Below are 20,940 nucleotides of genomic sequence, written 5' to 3' on the forward strand. Positions count from 1 at the left end.
GACAACTTCTCCAGGGTGACATAGCCCTAAGAAGGGCTGGCTCCTTGGCATATATAGCCACTTGCAGTGGAAATGTTGAAACATAAACATTTACCTGATGTCACAGCGCTCTCGCTGCCAGCATTAAACATGAAATGAGATTACAGCATTACCTGGTAATATAATAGAGAAGATTCACTGCAAGTAAAACAAGTTATTTTAGAGGTATGTGCCTTGTATTAGATTAGATTAGGATAGATAATAAAATTGCAAATTCTGCTGAAGGTTTTTCTTTTGTCAGTATTTCTGAGAAAAGTATATTTTTCATGGCCATAAACCCACAAGATTTTGTGAGGACAATAAACAGCTTGGGAAATAATACAAAGGTACTTTAAGTCGATAGGAATCTTTAATACGAGAGCAATTAATGGGAAATGAGTAGTGTAGCTATAAGCTCTCAGTGATGTTTTAAAATTATTTGACTATTTAAATCATCTGTGAATTGAGCCATTGGACGACTTTGAAAGCAATGGCTGAGTTATTAACATTTTAAAATTTGGTGTGAGTCTGCAATTTCATAGTAAAAATAAAACCTAAATACGTCATAGAAAATGTAAGCTATGATCGCTCAGAAAACTTAAACCAAAATGCAGAGAGACTATGTTGGTTGTTCACTGATTTAGGGACTTCAAATCAATGAGAGCTAAGCCCCTAAACAAGAGACAGACTTGAAATTATAATTTGATTATCTATGTGACTAATGAAATTTAATTGCATCTTCAGGAAAATAATGGAGAAACATTATTTCACAGTCATTTGGTCTGTGTATCAGATTATAGTTCTGCCATGGATTGCATTTGTGGTAGTAAACAAAATTACATAGATTTCAAAATGCATATTGAGAAAACCGAAGAAGATAAAATTTTATACTAATCTGTATCTTCAAAAAAGCAAAATAGGAAAAGGTCTTTTTTTGAAATTTGCTAAGATCCCATGGTGCACTTGATCCTAAAAACATATCTTCTAATATACCAGTTGCTGAGACTGTTTCAAAAACACTGATATGTTTGCCTTGCGTTGAGTTGCAAGCTTGGGTTCATCTGGATTCACGATGTACCTCAAATGTATTTCAACCAGTAACATTTTCTAGTAGGATCACACTGATTTATTTGTTACAAAAAGAACTTTCTGTTGGAGTGAGAAATCAAATTCCTCCTTGTTGCATGTTAGGCATTCAACCTTCTCCTTAGATGAAGAAGATGACTCAAGGGCGGGAGGTGCTTTGTGTAACTGAGACAAGATCCCATCTTAGAGAAGGAGAGACAAGCAGCACTTGTCGGGCTCCTTACGGGCCGTGGACCAGCTGCACAAATTGTGAGTCATCAGATGAATCAAGTCTGTTAATGACTGCAGAGAACTTTTACTTCAAAAAATACAGAAATATCCTGCTTTCAGATATTGATTCTGTAGTATTTCCTTTGGGAAGCTTTAGTCATGAAGGTACCAGAATTCCAGGCTTGTTTAGAAATAACAGATATCAGGGTTTTTTGGCTCTTAGTAATTGCACCGTAGAAAAGATGATCAGGGATTTTAACCTGCTGGTTATGGCTGAGTGGCCCATAGCCCTTAGAATCTCTGTTGGTTCCTCCAACAGAAATCAGTATGTCATTTAAGCTAACCCACAAATAGGAGTTTATTAAAAGGCAATATAAAGGTAAAATTCACTCATAAAGGGAATTTTATACAAAAGGCCAAATCAGGACAACCTGACTCAGGAGCTGAACAGCTGCCATTGTCTTCGGGTTCAGTTTGGTCCTCACTGTCAAGAACCCTTGAAAAATGACAGTTCAGTTTTAAATCAAGGGATAATAGAGTGATGAAATTCAGTGTTGTAGCCTGCCTTTAGGACATCTACAATAGAGGATAAAGAATTACTCTGTTATAACAATATATACTTTCAGAGTCAGCAGGTCCTAGGAGACTGAGACTCCCACACGATCCTCTGGTTGCACTGGTTGGGGTCTCATTATGGTGGCCTGCAAAGAAAAGCATTGCTACCAGCTGCACTCCACTCTTGGCAAAAAAAAAAAGAGCATTAATTGCTCATCTCACAGATGTTGGATTTTGGCATCAATGCTAAGCCTCTAAAAGTAAAGGCTTTTGAAGATTTTTTTTTTAGCAGTGTGTTACCCATGCAGAACAAATTATTTCTCTTTGGCCCCAATATTTTATATATCCACAAATTTTTGCCTTTCAAAAGTAAGTGAAAAATGTTCACACTTATACCAAAGCCAGAATAAACCAGTTCCATGTTTCAATCCCTTCCCACAGGCAAAGGAGACCGTCTTGGATTGATGTTTATGACATTGACATGCAAAAACTTTTACCCTCCTTTTTTCTTCCCACCACTGGGTTTTTGCTCTGTGAATGTGTCTGCCATCCATAATCACTCTTAATACCTCATTTTTGACATCACAATCAATGAAGTGAAATAAGCTGTTACTTAATCGGTCGAACAGAAAATCCATTTATTAACGGAAATACTCTCATTGTTTTCTCTCAGCTCTAGGTTAAGCCTGAAGTGAACAGAGGAGGTGGAATTTAGCCCGTCATTTGTCATCTGAGAGGAAATGATTTCCACATCCTATTTGGACTGCTTAGAGATTTTAAACATATTTAGCAAACGAAAACGAATTGATTTCTCGTCAGTGGTTATATGGTTGAAATTTTACTCTGATTGGATAGTCTCATTTTGAGATTTTTAAGATAGGTTTGCTTGAATGATATTATTTTTTATGATTGTCTTTTAGCTTAAAATCGTACCTAGTTTTCTCAATAGTTTAAAAATAAACAAATACAGAAGATAAAGTTGAAGATGAGTGGAAGTCAGTTGAAGAGGAGCCTGACTGCCCTGCGTGGGTCGTGAAACACCGGCTTGCGCGGGGGCTCAGCCTCGCTGGCGGGGGCTGCCCGGAGCCCAGGAGCCAGGCAGCCCGTGGACTCGCTTTGCCCTTCCTGCCAGCAACGCGTGGGGCTTTCTCACAAAGCGTCTCGCCGACAGCTTGTAGTTTTATTTTGTTTTAGGTTCCTTAAATACAATTGGAAAGGGAGAAAACGTCTATACTCCAATGCACAGCATTATCTCAGGTCTTCTAGGTTTTGTAAACAGACTTAATAAAATATGAATCCATTTTTCTCTATTTCTTGCAAATGTTTACGAATATATCTCAGAAGCAAATTCTTTACTAGAGCCCAGCGAACATCAGACAGACTGTCCCTACCACATCTCCCGATCCCCGATCTAAGTAACGCTTGTCAGCCTTGGAAAGGGGTGGAGGGGCTGGCCAGGACAAGAAGAGCTGGGTGATCATCTAACTCGCGATTCCCCTCATAGGTCGAGAGACTTTTTTTCCCAGTGTTTCTGCAGAAATAACTTACGGTATGCAAGGACAAAAATCCGAACACTCTTTCTCTTGCTTGTGGTATGTTATAAAGGGTAAAAGGATTTCAATTTCACAACGTCCCTTCTGGATGATAGGAAACTCTTGGCATGTGCCATTTAATTACTGGTGGACAGGCCAAGTCAGTGAGAGGTTGGAAGACTTGCAAGAGGCAGTGGCATCGGAGGTTTGATTCCAGCACAAATTTGTCTACTCGACCGGCAAACAGAGTGATTGCAAAACCAATGTTGCTGCTCTTGGCAACTTTTGTGAGGCCTTGCCTCCAGCATCCAGTTAATTTTCACCCCACCCTTTAGATAGAGTTATAAATTGTGTTATCCTTGGTGGAAGGGGTAAGTTTTCAGACAGACTCTGACCTGACTTTTTCTGTTGTGGTGGATGAAACTCTACAGCATTCCAGCAACGCAACTGAGTGACTGGACTGGCACCGATGAGTGACCGACCCATCACGTAACTGCTGGGAGGCCTAAAGGGGAAAAACCCTAATAATCGGGAGGTTTTTAGGAGCCAGTTGGGCAGTGAGTGGGTAAACAACAGTCCAGAGGGGCACAGGAGTCCCTCAAGCTGCTTTTCAAGCATTGGACCCTCAGACAGCAAATTCCTGTCCTCTGGATTCCTGGGTCCTGAGGCTCAGCTAGCAATATTTACAAGGAGGAGATAAATTGGCTTAACAAAATCAAGAAACAAACAGACAATATCCCTGATGAAGAGCTGAAATGGAGATGTCTGTGTGTACAGAGCACAGCTTTTCAGAAACTGCTCCTTCCCTGGGGCTGTCACTTCTGAGCTGCTTCTGGTTGTCCACAGAGAGGAGCAGGAATCCTCAGCGGGGCTTGTTCTGCTGCACTGGATGTTCCAGCCTTCTTATCTGTAGCTTGTGGATGCAAAATTGCAAGGCCTCATTTTTGGGAACGGAACCCAGAGCCTTGGAGGAAGGCCACGCTTTCAAAATCTGTTTCCTCCGTAGCTTGCCCAGCGGCCGGGACGCAGCGCTGGCAGCAGATCAAAGCCCGGGAATTCCTGTGCTCTGCTTGGACCATTCCTCCCAGCTGAGGTCACACCACGCTCCTCCTGTTTGGCTTTAGCAGGACCAATTTTATAAATTACGGGGTGAGGTACAGGCGCGGTGTGAGAGCGAGGATGGGGACGGCACGCTGCCGCTCACCCGGCGCGTGCCCGGCGCGTCGCACAGCTAACCGCCGCGGTGGCGGCTGCCCGTGCCCGCGGCTGGCCCCTCGCCCGCCACTGTGCCCCGTGCCGCTCGTATCGACTGTACGCGACTCGTTTCAAGCAGCCTCACATCTAGAAGAAATAGGAATGCGGGTTTCTGAATTGCTACCAATTCTTTGTAATTTTACTGGAGTCTTGTAATAGTATTTACTTAAAGACTTGCTTTTTGCATCACAGAAAAGGACCCCAAAGCTCCCTCGGCACTGGGAAAACCTCTGCGGAGGCTTCAGTGAAAATGGCAGAAGTTTTTATCAGAATGTTCTAAATGCACACTTCAGTTTTTCAGCGGAAATCCAAATTCCCATATTTTGGCAGTAGAGCTGTATCAGGTACACTTGAACTACCATTAACTATTTCAAAGATCTTTAGTGTCCTTCAAGACTAAAAGGAGGGAACCTCCTCTGAGGGAGGATGCCCCTCAGCAGAGGATGGGTGATACTCTGGAGGAGCCCATCTCTCTGCTCTCAGTCTAGAGTTTTGGGGAGCAGAGGCCCAACCTGTGGACGGTTACATAATCCCATCCAAACTGAGGGGTACTCTATGCCTCCACTTGCATGCCTGCACCGTAGGTTAAAATAAATGGTGGTTAAACTACAGGCTGTGTAGTGCAATAGACTTTAGTGTTGCTTTTAGTCACCAATATATTGCTGTTTAAAGATGGCTGATACTTTTAAATCTCCAGATTATTCATATTAAAAGAGTGTTTCTTTTTTGTTTGAGATTTTATGCTACCAGGCGTATGTCTGCTATGTCAGGCAGACATCTCCGTAATTGATTGTGTACTTGACTCTTTCTGTCTCCAGTTAAGTAGACATTAATGGGGCTCTTACTAAAAACAACTGCCAGAAATGTTCTTGTACTTAAACTTCAAAAATTTTAATATCAAATTACAGTGATGATATAAGTCTGATATGAAATCATTAAATGAAATTAAGGCTACATGCTTTTGCAATCATCCAAGATAGTTTGTTCAAACCATTATTTTTATTACAGTTTTCCTACAGGCACAGCAGAGAGCTGTGCTCCACCACACAAGGGGTGGTTCAAAAATAAACATTTTTAAGCAAAAAAATATCTCCACCTACAGCATAAAAGAATAGTACTAAAGTTGCAAAATCAAATGCCTTAGCATTAGGGAGCACTGGAATGAAAGTCAACTCTGGTTTAATCTTTCTGTGTATGTCTAATATGGCACAGTATTTAATGCCATAATCAAACAGTATTTTTCCTGTATGAAAAATCACACACAATGGATAGAGTGCCTTGACTTTGGGAGCAGCTATTCAATATTTCATTTTCTTTTTACTTTTCAACATGGGGCCTAAGGTTTAACCAAGGCTCAGAGGGAGAGGTCTTATAAACAGCAGTCTTGATAATCTGATCCTGGGTCATTTGCAGAGCGGTCCTAACGTATCTCATGCACTGCATCCGCGTGCTAAAATTTTTCCCGTGAATTTTTTTGTCTTTAGAATTTTTTTTTTTGTAGTAAGAACATTATCTTCTGATGCAGTGACTGCAGGAGAGGGAACTGCCTGGAGCAGCCAAGTCTCATTGGGTAAATAACCACCTGCACTGAGCGTGCCATTGCTCGGGTGCTCATGGCTAGATCCTGCGTTCACGGGGTGCAGATGGATGCTTGCGACAACAAGATATAGATGGAATTGTATGAGTGACTGAGGATCCCAAAGGTGTCCCTTTTACGGACCAAAGCCCTTCCCTGCGCAGGAAGATCTCCACCGCTGCAGCATCGCTTCTCGCCTCCGTCCGGTGCTGTGGGGCAGCGGCCGAGCTACACGTTACCCAACCTACAAAACGAGCTGGAGGTCCGTAACAAAACCAAGATTGGATCAAGCCTTTTGTAACAAGCGAGTGGGTCCTTAAATGGAGATGTTGTTTGTACTCATCCCTTTGCTGCTAAGGAGCAGAGAACAAATATTTGTACAACCGCCTTCACAAATCCAGTTCACACAAACCCTCTCCCCTCCCCGCAATGAAAAACTGCCAAAAAGGTTGGCTCTCCATTAAACGTCGCTGCGGGTGATAAGCGCGCCCGCCTCCGAAGGCAGTCCTGCGCTCAACAGCACGCGTGGCGCGCCAGGAACGGCCGGTGCGCGCCACGGCTGCTCTCCAGACCTGCGTTCTGGCACGCTGGCTGCACAGCTTTACGTCCCAGGTCCGGCTTTTTATGCTGGGATGTAAAAACACAAACCAAGCAGTTCAGAGTCTCCGTCTGGGTCAGAATTTACCCGCCGCAGCTCGGGTTTGATGGAGGAGGGATGGAGAACAGCATCATCAAGACATCAGCTCAGTCTTAGCACCCGTGAAGGACCGATGAGCCCATGTGGGACTGCATCCCAGTCATCTGCTGCTGGTTTTGAAGCTTTGTGAGGATGGGTCCCCAGCAGCGGTTCCCACTCTGACCCCCCAAAAAAACCTGTGCACCCAGATGCCAAAGAAGTGTCAGTCGCAGCCTACGCTATGGTGTGTCTATACCAACTGGAAAGTTTTGCATGCTGGAGAGAGTTCCCAGCTCGGAGGGGAATGAGACGATGCTCATCCTTCCTCCAATGTTCACAGAGAGGAGGTGGCGAAGCTGGGGGTTTTTTTGTTGTCAAAAATGGGCACACTAGCCGGGGACGCAGCCTGAGCTTGAGCCCAGCACGCGGGAGCGCGGGCAGCCACTCTGCGCGCCTGCCCGGGGCGCCTGCCAGCTCACCTCCGGCCCCGACCTCACGTAGCCCTGTTATTCCAGCTCCCGAGGCCAGCTCCGAGCAGTGGCTTTGTCCTCAGCGCAGGAGAGTGGTTTGTTTTGACGGCAGGATAATTAATGTGCCTCAGCTCCATAGCTGTAAAACCCCTGGGGAGATGAGGCGTGTATAATTTTTACCGCGCCACAGCTAGGTGAGCGTAACACGGTATTCCTGCGCAGGGATGGCCATGCTTAGCTGCCTGACTGTAAAAACTGCAGCTGTTTTCCTCTTCTTGTAGCGGCAAAGCTGGTATCTATTAACCATCCCACTTGGAAAAATAACACCCGGCTCCCCAGAGAGGCCACAGTCAGAAACCGTCAGCTATGGCAGACTGGTTTTGATGGTTTGACACCTTGCTACTAAATAAATACGTATGCCAGACAGTGTGTGTGTGTCTTACTACAAAAGACTATTATTTACACAACATCCAAACCTATACAAATTCTAATGTATAGTTCACACAACAACCATCTTCTAAGACATGCATCTGCAGTGGATCTTCTGTACAGTTGTGCTCACACCGCCTCTCCAGGACCAGAAACCCAAAATGTGGAGACCAAACCCGTGTTCTTCCCACTGAACCTTAAGCATCCAAATGAAGTGCTTTCTTCAGCTTTGTCTCAGAAGACACAAAATCCAAGTAAGATCTGAATTTCCTCGGGAGGTACCCATCCCTCTCCCTTGGCTGTGAAAGCAGGTCAGATTTCTAATCCAGCACTCAGGTTAGTAAAGGAGAGGAGGAGTGTTTCCATAGCCATGAGTTTGGATTTGAAATCTGATTGACCTCATAGCACTAGTTCTGGAAGAAATAATCTCACCCAACAAAAAAGGTAAGATAAGGAAAATTTTCAATACCCTGAAAGGCAACAAGATGCCTGACTGGTTTTGAAACTTTTTGGTAAAACAAACCACCTTCAGCTGAGTTTTTTCAACCACTGACAAATATTTAGTTTTCCTTGACAAACTCCTACAGCCGGTGGGTCCTTAGTCACAGACCAGTGCGCTCGGAAGAGCGGCCGTCGCCTGGCCTGAAGCAGAAGTTACGTCCCAGAAGCGTGAGCACGGGACCGCAGACCGGCAGCACCTCTGGGTGCTGGGCTCTGCCTCCACGTCACCCGTGGCTCAGCCCTGCATGTGGGCACAGTTCAGAGCCCACATGGCCAGGGAACAGACCCGCAGGGAGGGGACTGAGAAGCCTCAAAGACCCCTCCATCTACCCTTGGGAAGGAGGAAAGCCCCGAAATCAGCATCTCCTGGCCTCGTCCTGGTCTTACCGTCACTTCTATTTAGTGTGCTTTCTTCCATTTTGCTGCTATGATTGCATTGTCGGTTTAGAGGCAGCTCCTGGAAGCCTTGCAAAGATGCGTATATATTGCAAACAGGCAGGTGTGTGTTTGTATGTATGTATATATACGTGTGTGTATACACACAGAGAGACGGGTGACCCCGGTTTGCCATCTAGATTTGACTGCAGAAGTGACAGAGAGGGGAGCAAAAACTGGGGTGAAGATCAGGTCTAGATGTTGCAACATACCTCCCGCAAAGTAAACATGGCCTTGCATCATAAACCATAGGCTGGAGCCAAGAAATAGCTCACCTGAAGAAGCCACAGAACAAGGAGAGCACAAGCCTGTTCAGGTAGGAGAGGTCTGTATCCAAAAACATGTCCTGACATATTTGCAAGAGGAGGCTAGGTATTTTTGAAGCTGATTTTTTTTCTCTTGCAACTCCCCAATCCTCTGAGCTCATTAGAGTGAAGACACTCTAATTTCCAGGAGTGGCCGAGAGGGGAGGGTCAAGGAAGGACCTCATTGTGATGTCGATTTTCAAATTCCAGTGAGAACAGCAGCAGGGTTTTCATTAGGCCACTGCCAAGTGATAAATCACTGCATTGTCAAAAAGAAAGTAGGACTGCTATTATTATATGCAAAAGGTAGTGAAAGAAAAGACCTGGTGATTTATGGCTTGTGTACAAGTCTGCCTTCTGCGAGGCACAGGCCATTGTGCAGGTCTGCCAGAAGTGAGATCTCTGCCGACAAAAACAAGGGTCTTGTTCCCAGCAGCTGGCCCCGGCTGGGTAAGGACCGGCCCGCGCTGCTGCGCCTGTAGCGTTGCATGTCCCCTCTGCATGGGAGGTTTTCAGGGACCGTAGGACCCAGGGTCTGAAGGTGCAAAGCTACTCAGAGAATGAGGTGCTTTACCGGATACCAAAGTCTTCAAAAGAGTAAAGAAGCTATTTTTGTTATTGCATCAAACCTTACATAATGCAAGAAAGCCCTGGGAACCCAGGGAAAGCTCTGCTGGACAGGACACTCAGCCTGTTGAGGAGGGACTCGAGTTTTAAGTCCAGAGTTGTTGCTTGCCTCTCTGTAGTTTGTATTTCGTGGACAGATGTCAGAGGAAGACAGTCTGATTAGACAAATTATTTTATCTCAAACTGAAACAAATATTTGTTTTCATCTCATCTCCACCTGAAAAATGCTGTCTGTCCTCTACGAAGCATCCTGACTGATGACTATGAAAAAACACTGCTTGAGGTCCTTGAAAGGAGAGCAAAGTGCTGTGTCTCCCAGATGCATGATCTAATGACATGGATTTAGGGAGTTCATAACTGTAACTGCCTTTGCTTCTCAGGAAAGCCTTCCTCAAATCCATAGGCTGGTCTGAGGACCAAGACATTGTCTTTTAACAGTTAATTTGCTGGAGCAATTAGTGGTCATGTCATTGCACAAAGAGCAACAAAGGGAGTGGGAAAACCGACAGCCAGGGAGCTGCTTGACCTGAAACCAGAGGCGGATGGCAGAAACACGAAGCGGCACGTCCAGCAGCCAAATCGCGTCTTGACACAGGCTCTGAAGCATGGCAGCCAAATATTAATCGTGGCTGTACTCATGACCTTTGGACCTTCCTGCATTGCACGTATGTCACCCCTGGGTACTTCCACTGAAATCCCGTTGAATTACCTCGAGTAGCCTCCTGCCTGCAGCGGGGAAAGGGAGAGCCGAGCGCAGGCCGCCAGCTTCGGGGACGGTCCAGGTTCATGCCAGAGTCCCAGGCAGCGGAATCTGATCCCTGCAAATCCAAGAACTGGAGCATGGAAAGACTAATGATTTGTCGGGAAACACAAAGTGCACACGCTGGGCTGTACCTGTACCCCAGAACCTGATTTTTGGAAAGATGATGCTTAGGACAGTAGTTGCTTTATGCAGTTGACTGTCAGATCATCTGCCCTGTCCCATGAGCTCCTGGAGAAGAGAAAAAAGGCAATCCAGGGTGAGGTGAAGAATGAGAGTCAAGTTGGGGTGACTTCGGTATTGGATTCAAGATACTGTAATACAGGGTTAAAATAGAAGCACCGGCAATCTTTATACAACTACCTGTAATTACGCACACACAGACATGTGTCTCCGCATGTGTAGGTGTATACACGCCTTATACGTTAACATGGGTATAACAAAGCAAGCAGCTGATACGGTTGCTTTTCTTCCTATCTTATCTTTTATTAGGAGATATGCATTATGATTGTTTCAATTTTTTAAATCCATGACAAAACAGTAAAGCATCTTCTGCCTTTGCCACACGCCCCTGGCGGGAGCCTGCCCCACGCCAGCAGCCAGCGCTGTCCCGGCAAAGCCGTTTCTCCCTCTGCAGCGCGGCAGCCTCGCCCAGCCCCAGTCATTTTGGGCACTTGCTGTCCCCACCCCACGTTAAATTCAACATCAGGCACACCGCGAGTTTTAAGTCCAAAGTGCCCCTTTGAACTCAGAGCTTATCTGAGCCCTGACGGCCTTCTGGAGGGTTATTCTGCAAGTTTGGGATGGACGTGATCTGGCTGGCAGAGGTCTGTCCGTTAAGACAGACAAGCTGGTGCCCTGTAGGAGCAGAGCTAATCTGGCGGGGCAGCACTTAAAGCAGAGCTGTAAAACGCTTCTGACCCAAGAGGATGCTTTCAAGCCCCGTGCTGGACAGGATGCGGCGACTGGAAGCTGCCCCACGCTTGCAGCATGGCTCCGCCTCAGAGCCGCGCCGCCGGCAGCGCGTCGCGCCTGGCCCCGCTCGGGACGTGCCCTGCTGCGAGCTCCGGGCGCTCGCTCCACGGTGCCTGGCCTCTGCGGGCGGCCGCCGAGGCCCAGCGTTCGCTCCGGCCGCCTGCGCGGGGTGGGGGGTACCCGGACATCGAGGGGTGCCCTCTGCATCGCAGGCGGGCCAGAGGGCTGCCGGAGGCCTGCCTGCGAAGCGAGCAATAGCAATACCGGGCCTGGTCCGGTTCAGGTAAGAGCAAGGCTTTGCTAAGTGTAGAAACCTTGTGTGGCAGGGGCACAGCCTGGCCTGAAGCCATTTTCCTTCATCCTTTTCATCCACTAAGTATGCCTTGACTTCTGCTCTAAAAATACGGGAGTGATCTGGCGTGGCTAACATCTGTCACTCCAGGTTGCCCTGCGTGCTTCCCGGCGGAGAGCGCGCAGAAAAACCGCCGTCACAACCCGCCGCCTCCCAAGCAGCTGTCGAACAAAACAGGAAACGGCGGCTCTGCAGCCCGAGCGTGCTTTGAAGCTCTGCCCGGCGGGACAGGCCTCGGTAACCTTCAGGGGAGGCTTTAACGGGCACCGCTCAGCCCCGCCAGCGCTGGAGCTTTTCTTTGCCCTCCTGCCGCAGACATGGCTGCCCGTCCTCTCAGACGCTATATGCCGGGGGTGGGGGGGGTCCTCTCTTCCACTGCACGCTAACGGACCAAACGGGCAGCAAACCAGAACCATGCACTCACCTTAAGCAGATGCAGAAGGTGAAGGATTTTCTGTTTGCAAAAGGGGAAAAGCAGCGAGTCCATCTGCAAAACCGTTTCCCATTAACCAGCCCGCGACAGTATCTTGTATCCTCCTAATGGCAGTTTAACTGTCACCCAAGAAGCAGATGGACTTTTGTAATACTGAGAACGCAAAATCACAGGAGGGGGGAACCCCTGGGACCTGCCACATTGCAAAGCTGGCAAGACAAAGTTAGTTGGAAAGAAAGAAAAAGTGTCCTTGGTCCCTTCAACTCTATAGAGGTAATAATAGGAGAGCAACATGTGTCCTCCCAGGCCAAATAACCCTGCCAAGACAGTTGCAAAAACACACAGACTTGACAACTACGAGCCATATCTTCTCCAGCTATGGCTTAAAGCTCCCACTTGTCCAAGTGGTTCTCTAACCTCTGCCGCAATGAGTTGGTAAAAACCTCCATCCTCCCAAGAAACTCTTAAACACCAGCACGTTTCATAAATACATGTCCCAAGCATGCAGTGTTAATAATTCATAATTATTTTTTCCATGCCAGAATGAGTTAAGGTAGGAGTCTCTGTCCCGGCTTCGAATTTCCTGGCTTTCCCCTGTCTGCGTCACAACATAATTCTTTCCAGCCAGCCTTTTCCTCAGATGTTCAGACTTAGTGTTGGGATCCCTGCCAGCTCTCCTTCCCAAAACAAACACGGAGCCTCCTGATGCCAAAGGTTTGCCTTCTATTCAATACCCCAGGGACAAAACACTTGTTTTTACAAGTGCTGCCCCAATTTTCAATTCTGCAGATATATATAAACAAAAAATGCACCTTTATAGAGCCTTGTCTGCACTAGAAAAAGACATGATGGTGTGACCCCACAAGCTATCTCTTTCCATCCACTGTAAATAGAGCTTCAATTAATTAAGGAAGATGTTTGCCAAGTTCGCACACATAGTTTCAGCAAGCAAAATAAGGCTTATTGTCAAATTACTTTTTCCTGGTGTAGTTGTGTCTGCATCAGAGGTTTTGCTAGTAATAAAAACACCCACCCATTATTAAATCACCCTGGTTTCACTTAAACCTGGTCTAAAACTAATGGCCTGAGAAGTGTTAAAATACTATTTCCATCTCAGTAGAGAGCTTTTCTTTCCCTCCAGTGTCCCTGGGTTCACACCTTATCTGCCCTGGTAACCTCTGTGCTTTGCCTGGATGGCTGGAAACTGCAGAGCTGTTGGTGGCTGATGAGAAACGGTTCAATGGAAGCATTGCCGCCAGCCCTGTAGAGAGCAAAGCACATCCCTGCGCTGCTCCGAGCGGGGAATCGACTGAAGTTCTGATGGATCCTCTCTCACTGCTATGGGACATGTCCTTCGGGCTCAGGACAGGTGAAGCCCGTGTCCTCCAGCAAGCCAAGGCTGCTGTTGTCGTCTTTTCTTTTGAAAGGAAAACAAGTAGCTTTCTTCTTGTTGAGGAAACAAGTATGTGACTTATGTCAAGCCTGTGCTTAGTGTGCTCCTGAGAGGGGAAGAACATGCAGAGAATAGGAAAGAAATCACCTGTAGTAAGGACTATTAATATGCTTTCATCAAGTGCTGTCTTTCTGTTGTTGGGGAGGGTAAGTGGTACGGTGGCTATACCCGATGAACATGGCACCTGTAGACGTTAAATCAAGTGCTGCTACCCACAGATCTTTTTTTCAATCCACCTTTATGCTTATTAGATTTGATTTATGAAGGCCCATTTTTCGGCAATAAACTTGAGACAATTTACATTAAACCCTCAGAACTTCAGGGGCTCTGTTGTGTCATTTGAGGAAGGCATAGGTGGAAGGTTGTGCCCAATTCCTGCCTCCCCTGACCTTTCTTGAAAGGTTTAGACCTAGAATTGGCCTGAATTTGTATACTTATTTTATTTAAAAGAAGTGGTTGGGCTAAAAAAAGAACATGAAAAATACTACCTAATGAAGTTATACAAAACTACTGATGTTTTAGGCAATATCATTAATACAAACAGAAGCCTATATTCTTTGCTCACACTGAAGGCAAGAGCAGTTAAGTTCAGTGTATTTTTAGGGTAATGAAGAGCTATACTGTGGGCCCAATAAGCTTCAATACTGAAGAAGTGTGAAATGTGGGTGCTTAAACAATATGTCCAAGTCTCCTATGTGCCCAGAGACACAAATATATAATCATTCATAATTAACAATATCTCTATAGCACCGCCTGTGAAAGGATCTCATGTTCCTTCATAAATATTAATTAAATCAACCCAACACCCCAGTTGTGTAACAATTATTACTGCCATTAACAGATGGAGAAACTAGGGCACAGTTTTGTTGCTCACACAGAGCATCTGCTGCAGATCTGGGAAGAGACTGACCCATCCGAAGCCTGGGTTGAGTGATCAGATGCTGGATTCAGATGCTTCATGACAAGCATCTGCCTCCAAAAACTGCACCTGGATTGTCACACTGGGGTGGAAATGCCTCTTTGAAAGGTTAATGTCAAACAGTGTCATTATGAGAGAGGGAAACTAAGCAGCAGCATCTCCAAGGAAACCAGCACCCAGAGAAGGAGGGAGTGAGGAGGCAAAACCAGGAGTTGGAACAGAACCTAGAGATAGCAGCCATTCCAATTTCCCCATTTTTTATATTGTTAACTCTATCCCAGCCAAAACCAGGACAGTTAGACAGCTTTCTGCTGTGAAGGTCAGAGCAATTTATTTATAAACAATTAATTTAGCTTTCTATCACTCAAGCATGAAGGACCAGGTCTCTACCTCAGAGTCCTGGCAGCTGCCCCAGGAGTCCACCTGCACTCACCCCGGGCAGCAGCCACCACCAGACTCCAGCGAACGTCCCCCCATCCTTCACACTTTCTTCATGTGCGTATCCTTGCTACGGCTCTGGCCGTCATTCCATCCACCACTGAAATGCAACTATTTTGGGTGGAGGCTGCAGGAGGCCCTTAGGGACATCAGCAGTGCACATGCATTTGCTTTCAACACCCAGACCCTACACGACGGCACAGATTCAGCACAGCGAGTCAAGGTCCTTTGGACTGGAGCGGGACCAGGAGGCACAGGCTCTGCCCTATAGAAAGTACAGAGGTAGCTTGAGAGACTTTGGCTTGCAGTTTTTAATCCATCTAAAAGATGGCACACCGGGCTGTAGGGCTCCCCTAAGCATGAAGGAGTATTGGCTCATGGCTGGAAGAACAGCATTTCCAATTAAGCACCCAATATCAATTCTTACCTCTTGGCATTGCCACCAAAGCGCCAACATTACGCAAGCTGAATAGCTGATAACACAAGGTTATGTGCTTCTAGGCAGTAAAAACTATTCTTAGGCTCATCTTAGAGCCAAGGGGTTTGACTTGGATGTGTTAACGTGCTTCTATACTTAGCACTATCAGAGGATGAGCATTTGCACCATAAAAACAATGTGCTATTTAAAAAAAAAAAGAAAAGGGAGAGAAGATTTATCCCTTTTCAAATTCAAAAAAATTCACTGCATGGGAAGGAATTCTCCCTTGTGAATATGGGTTAGTCTGTCTGGACTAATCTTCTACTCATATGTAGTGGCTTATTAGGGATTAAAGAAAAAAAACACTGAAGGCTTAGACAGTATATTTACAGTGGAACAGGCTTACATGAAAGATGTATTTTCAGTGAATTTAATGACATGCTTGACTTTAATGTTGGAGAAATCCAGAAATCTTTTTTTTCCTGCTGTTTCTGTGAAACCTTTTAATAAAGGCTTTACAGAAGCAGTAAATATGTAAAAGGGCACTAAAGCCAATTGAAAGAGAGCCAGTACAGACTGAATTCCTGCAGAACAGCAATAAATCCTCCCACCACCACTCAGTTCCCTTCAAACCACAGAGCTACAGATCGTCAGTCCGCCACGATGACCATGGCTCACCCAAAACAAGTGTCTTAAGGCTCTATGTCCATGGTTTCCCCAGATTTACTGTGGCTTGTTCGACTTCTCTGCTCCACCCACTGGCCATTTTTTGTTGGAGTATATTTTATGTTTTCTTTGAACCTACTGGGGTTAGTTCATAGAGAGAAATTCAAGTGCAGCCCCTGCATGCCAGTTTTTTAGTAACCTCCTTATGAACCGCACAAATGTCCAAGGAGAGAGAGACATCTCAGTTCAGAGGGCAGAAGAGCAGAGAAAATTAATGCGGTGCAGAGACACATGGAGCGAAGCGCAGCGGGAACAAGAGCTGCTCAAGGTTGCCCCACAAGCCAAGGGCAGCATTGGGAACAGAGCATATTTCCTAAATCCTTATCTATCCATCCAACGTTCTCCAACTCGTCTTGCTTCTGAATAAATGTTAATACATTTCTTACCAACATCTTACTTGCAAACAGCACCTACTTCAAAACAGTATTTCTACACTAGATATCCAGGCCATAACATACTACCTAATCCTCTGGGCAAAACACACGTCTACACAGGCACAGTTAAGATTACGCAAGGCACAAAACCACCATCAAGTGAACGGTGGTGGAAGAGCCAGGTACAGAGTACGTGCAAAGAGCTACATGAGTGCCGTCCCCCGTGCTGCCAGCGTGGACCAGAGCTTGTCAGATGCTGCAGATCTCAGAGGGATTTCTCAGCCTCCTGAAGTCCCCGCACAGCTCGGTTTGGTATAGCTATTGGCAAAGCCTGGTTTCAGGATGCTTTTTATACCATGTGAATTTCGGCAAGGGATACGCATTTTACACGGCACAGTTTAGGGAGAAGGGCTGCCCTGCTCTGAGAATATTCGTGCCCATTTTCTCACCGTGATGCAAAGGATGTGGCAGAGGACTGCAAGCACTCGAGGCAGTGCAGCTTCAAGGGTGATTTCCTGCAAGCTTGGCCTGATAAAAGTCCATTTGCATGCATTAATCCTGCCACAGTCATTAAGTAAAGCGTGGTAGCAGAGACCTCCACAAAGCGGTAATTTTGCTCGCAGTGGCTTGATTACTTGCCATTCTCTCTACATCCCCAAGGGCTCCCTCACTGCTTTAGTACACCAATATTGTACTAATGCAGTCAAAACGAAGAAAGCCATTTTATTCCCATTGAGAGGGCAAAGTCCTGATGACCTTTAGTCTCTCACTTTCTGGAAGGGGATTTTACCCACTGTTTAGACATACCATCCGAGAAAAGTGTCATTTGCTGCTTTTACCTCCACGTTTCAGGGCAGAGTTCACCAGCTCTGCCACAACTGATGGATTTCCTTACAAGTGAACGCTGTGCTCCTAGAAACTGCTTCCCTGCCTGCAGCCTGCCCGCACACTGCCTGCGGCACTACAGCCCGGCTTCCGAAAGTTTAAGCAAGAAAACTTGACCACGCCAAAATCAAGAACTTTGCCATTGAGTTTCAAGGAGCCAAGAGTCCGCGGTTGGTGTACACAAAAGGTTTGCTGTCAGAGAGCACTCCGTATCTGGAGAATTTCAGCTATCTAAAAGTATTTGTTAACATAGCCTTGCAAGTCTCTGTCCCTGCATGTAATTACTTACAAAAACAACCGTGGTGGCAAAGATACAGCAGACACTATACACATGGTATCTTTAAACATTATTTGCGTGACCTTCGTCAAAGAACCGCAGAGCTTTTCTGCTGGCATTGTGGCATTTGATATGACATCTCACCATCAACAAAGAAAACAGCTGTGATATTCCTGAGCTCTTTTTAGTCCCCCCAAGGTCTTAGCAAAGATTATTATTTCTGTTCCCTAACACCAAGGATCCCTTATCACCAAGAAGGCTCCTAGATGATACATGAGCACACAAAAAGCTGTGAAGAGCTTAAAAGCTGAAGACAAGCTAGACAGGAGAGCGCAAGGAAAGGTAACGCTGGCCTGCGTGGGTGACAGTGGCCATAACATACCAGCAGCTTAGTCACTGCCAAGTTTTGCCAAAGCAGCTACAACTTGCAGTTAATTAATTGCACTTTTTCACTGCTAAATATGCAAAACAAGACATTAAACAAAATTATTTCAGTGTGATACGTGGCAGAGAATCATGCCACCAGCTTCGGATTTATTACCAGTTTCATCACATCAAGGGTTTCACTCAAGCCCCCAGTTCTCGGGAGCCTTCCTTCCAATTCTGGTTTCTTTCCAAAACGGGGCATATCTGTCACTCACAGGGGTGCAAACAACAGCTTGAAGACAAAACCTGGGCTTACCCTTACGAATCTAGAAACCAAAAGAAAAACCACTAACCATTCTGGCTGTTTCTTAAAATACAGATAAATAAAAAGATACTCTATATCTTGGGATTTCTTCGCCGGTGCCAGGTTGCTCTGGCAGCGGGTGCACAAATCAGCGCACCTGGGGATGTAGCGCAGGTGGCCGGTTACTACCCAGCTGGGGTGCAAACCCCGCGATCCAGCCGACAGCTTTGTTCAATTGTGGTTTGAATTCGCTGCAGTTTATTTCTGGAAGTATTTAAAAAGCCTGTCCTGGAGGCATTTGGGCCACCGCATCCAGCGAGTCATCCACGACACCTGACATAAACAGGTAATTAATCTCACCATGTTTATTAAAGCTTTCTGTAGGACTTTGTGGGTACTTTGTATTAAGATGATGTAAAATAGCATATTGCACAGACACCTGCAACAGTGTGGGTCCAGTGCTATTTTCGACTTAATAACCAGTTAAAACCCACCAGTTAAAGAGTACCCTAGCCAGTAACTCAAGCACTATCTAGAGGGACACAGTAACCTGGCATTAAGCATCCCATTTTAGGATTCCAGAAAACAGGTTTCAGGTTTTTTTGCTCAATCACAGGCATGTTTGGGTAGAACAAACCGACTTAAGCCACAAATTTCCTGCAACCGAATTAGTTTTAAAAGCTGCTTTGGCCACCAGTGACAAAGTGTCTCTGCCGGCATGGAACACAGCAGGGACCAATGCGGGCAGTGTCTCCCCAGCTTCTTGGGTGGGTTTCGCAGCCCAGGCTGATGGGGACAGAGCAGGACCCGAGCTGGAACAGCTACACAACACTGCAGCCACTTCTGTGGCTACAAGATCAACATCTCTCTTGTCTCGGTCTCCTTGTGCTTCAGCTGGATGACAAAGAAAACACTTCCCTTCCTTTCAAGGGACGTGAAGGTAAGTCTATCAAGCACCAAGAGGGAAAACACCAGCAAGATGCAGAAGAAACATAAGCTAAAGGCCTTTTTGGCTATCAGATCTCCCAAATTACGCAAGAATAACAGGCGCTGATGCAGATAACGTTCGATTTACTGGAGATACAATAACAGCCTTCATGTGGCGCAGCTGGAACACGATACAGCTGAAGGCAGGCTTGGGCGCGAGAGGCAGGGTCAGACACGTGGAGACACATTAAAAGCCAGGACGTAGGTCACACTCTGCAGAGGGTCAGAGATCCCTGTTGCGGTGGGGCGGACGGCCGCGATGACTCACGCGTATCGCATTACAGGTAAATTTACCCCGGTTCACACTTTCCCTTGGGCAGGAGACATTGTACCCAGCTTTTCCAGGAAGCATATTGTATCCTGTCGGGATTTGTACGGGGCAAGAGGCACTCTACCCTGTAAAAGCAGCACTCATGTTCTACCTATGGAAAATAAGACAGGCTTGGCATTGCCCTCTGGGGAGCTTACAGACAGCATGGAAAGTATTAAATTCTGATGGGAGCAGCAGCTGGCTTCTATCAGAAGGGCGCTATCTCTATCCTTTTAAAATCCTTAGCATTTCTTTTCTCACTGGAGAGATAAACAACCTACCAAGGTCATTTGCGCTCTGCCTGCTGAGGAAGATGTGCCGAGGCTGCAGGGCAGCACGGCTCAGCCCATCAGGGTGGGATGCTTTGAACAACACTGTGTTCCTGCAAAAATAACGGTACCAAGCACGACTCGAGATTAAACCAAGGCCCTTCTTCAGTGCCAGAGTGGATAACAGCATCACTGCTTCTGACTGCCAGCGGGCTGCAAGGCAGCAGCAGCGTAAATGGAAATTAGTCTCTTTATGGATGGCAGGCAGGACTGCAAGCTATTTCAATGCAGAACACAGCTGAACATAAAATGACCTCCTTGGCAATGGCACTGTATCAAATAAACCGGCGTCTCAACTTACCTTGTGAACGTGTTATCCTTTTGCAAACGGAGAGTAAACATAGCAGACGAGGCAAGCTGACCGGCAGAAACCAGCGCTCCGAGGCAGGGTCCCCTTACACCGCAGTGGTCCTTTTCCCCGGCAGGTCAGAGGAGTTTTCGTAGGCAGAGATGAGCCCCTTTGCCCAGCGGGTGCCGGGAGAGCCCTGCTGCATTACCACCAGCCGGATCGGAGGCTGGGTGTCTGCAGGGACCTCGGGAGCATATTCCTTACTGGGATCCTTCCCCCTGCAGTCATAAAGCACGCAGGAGATCAGGAAAACCAGAAGCAAAATAACATAACTAGCTACCAAAATGATGAGGTTCAAGGTAACAGGGTCAATCTCTACATAAAACTCCATTTGGTCGCATACTATCGGGCGCAAACCCACAGAATGAAGTTTCATATGCGCGAGTGAGCAACTGCTAACCGATCAGAATAGATGTATTGGCTTTGCGGTAAAAATATATTAATCCTCAGGTCTCCTGTAGCAATGGATTTCCCTGAACTGCATGATTAAAGCAGCTCAGTTTAATAACTTAATCTCCTTCTTTTAATGCCACACTGCCTACAGTGGCAGAAGCTAAATTTGAATGCTATATTGACGGGAAAACATCGCCCTTGCTCAGGAACTCTTTCCT

General features: G+C 46.2%; 2 protein-coding genes across 2 annotated transcripts in view; both read right to left on the minus strand.

The window, feature by feature from the left end:
- Positions 1-20,322, minus strand: part of MMD (monocyte to macrophage differentiation associated) — a gene marked incomplete at both ends in the record, with an annotated part of 42,772 nt that extends 22,450 nt beyond the window's left edge. The window contains one exon of the mRNA XM_082008013.1: positions 20,282-20,322. Coding sequence (XP_081864139.1) covers positions 20,282-20,322 — 41 coding nt within the window. The remainder of the gene's footprint in view (positions 1-20,281) is intronic.
- A 53-nt stretch (positions 20,323-20,375) lies between these two features.
- SMIM36 (small integral membrane protein 36) lies at positions 20,376-20,705 on the minus strand (the record flags this gene model as incomplete). The annotated part of the gene is made up of 1 exon (XM_082008015.1): positions 20,376-20,705. One exon carries the CDS (start codon positions 20,703-20,705, stop codon positions 20,376-20,378), a length of 330 nt encoding a protein of 109 aa, XP_081864141.1.
- Positions 20,706-20,940: the final 235 nt, after the last annotated feature.

The sequence above is a fragment of the Phaethon aethereus genome, assembly GCF_964289735.1.
Source record: "Phaethon aethereus genome assembly, chromosome: 18".
Classification (NCBI taxonomy): domain Eukaryota; kingdom Metazoa; phylum Chordata; class Aves; order Phaethontiformes; family Phaethontidae; genus Phaethon; species Phaethon aethereus.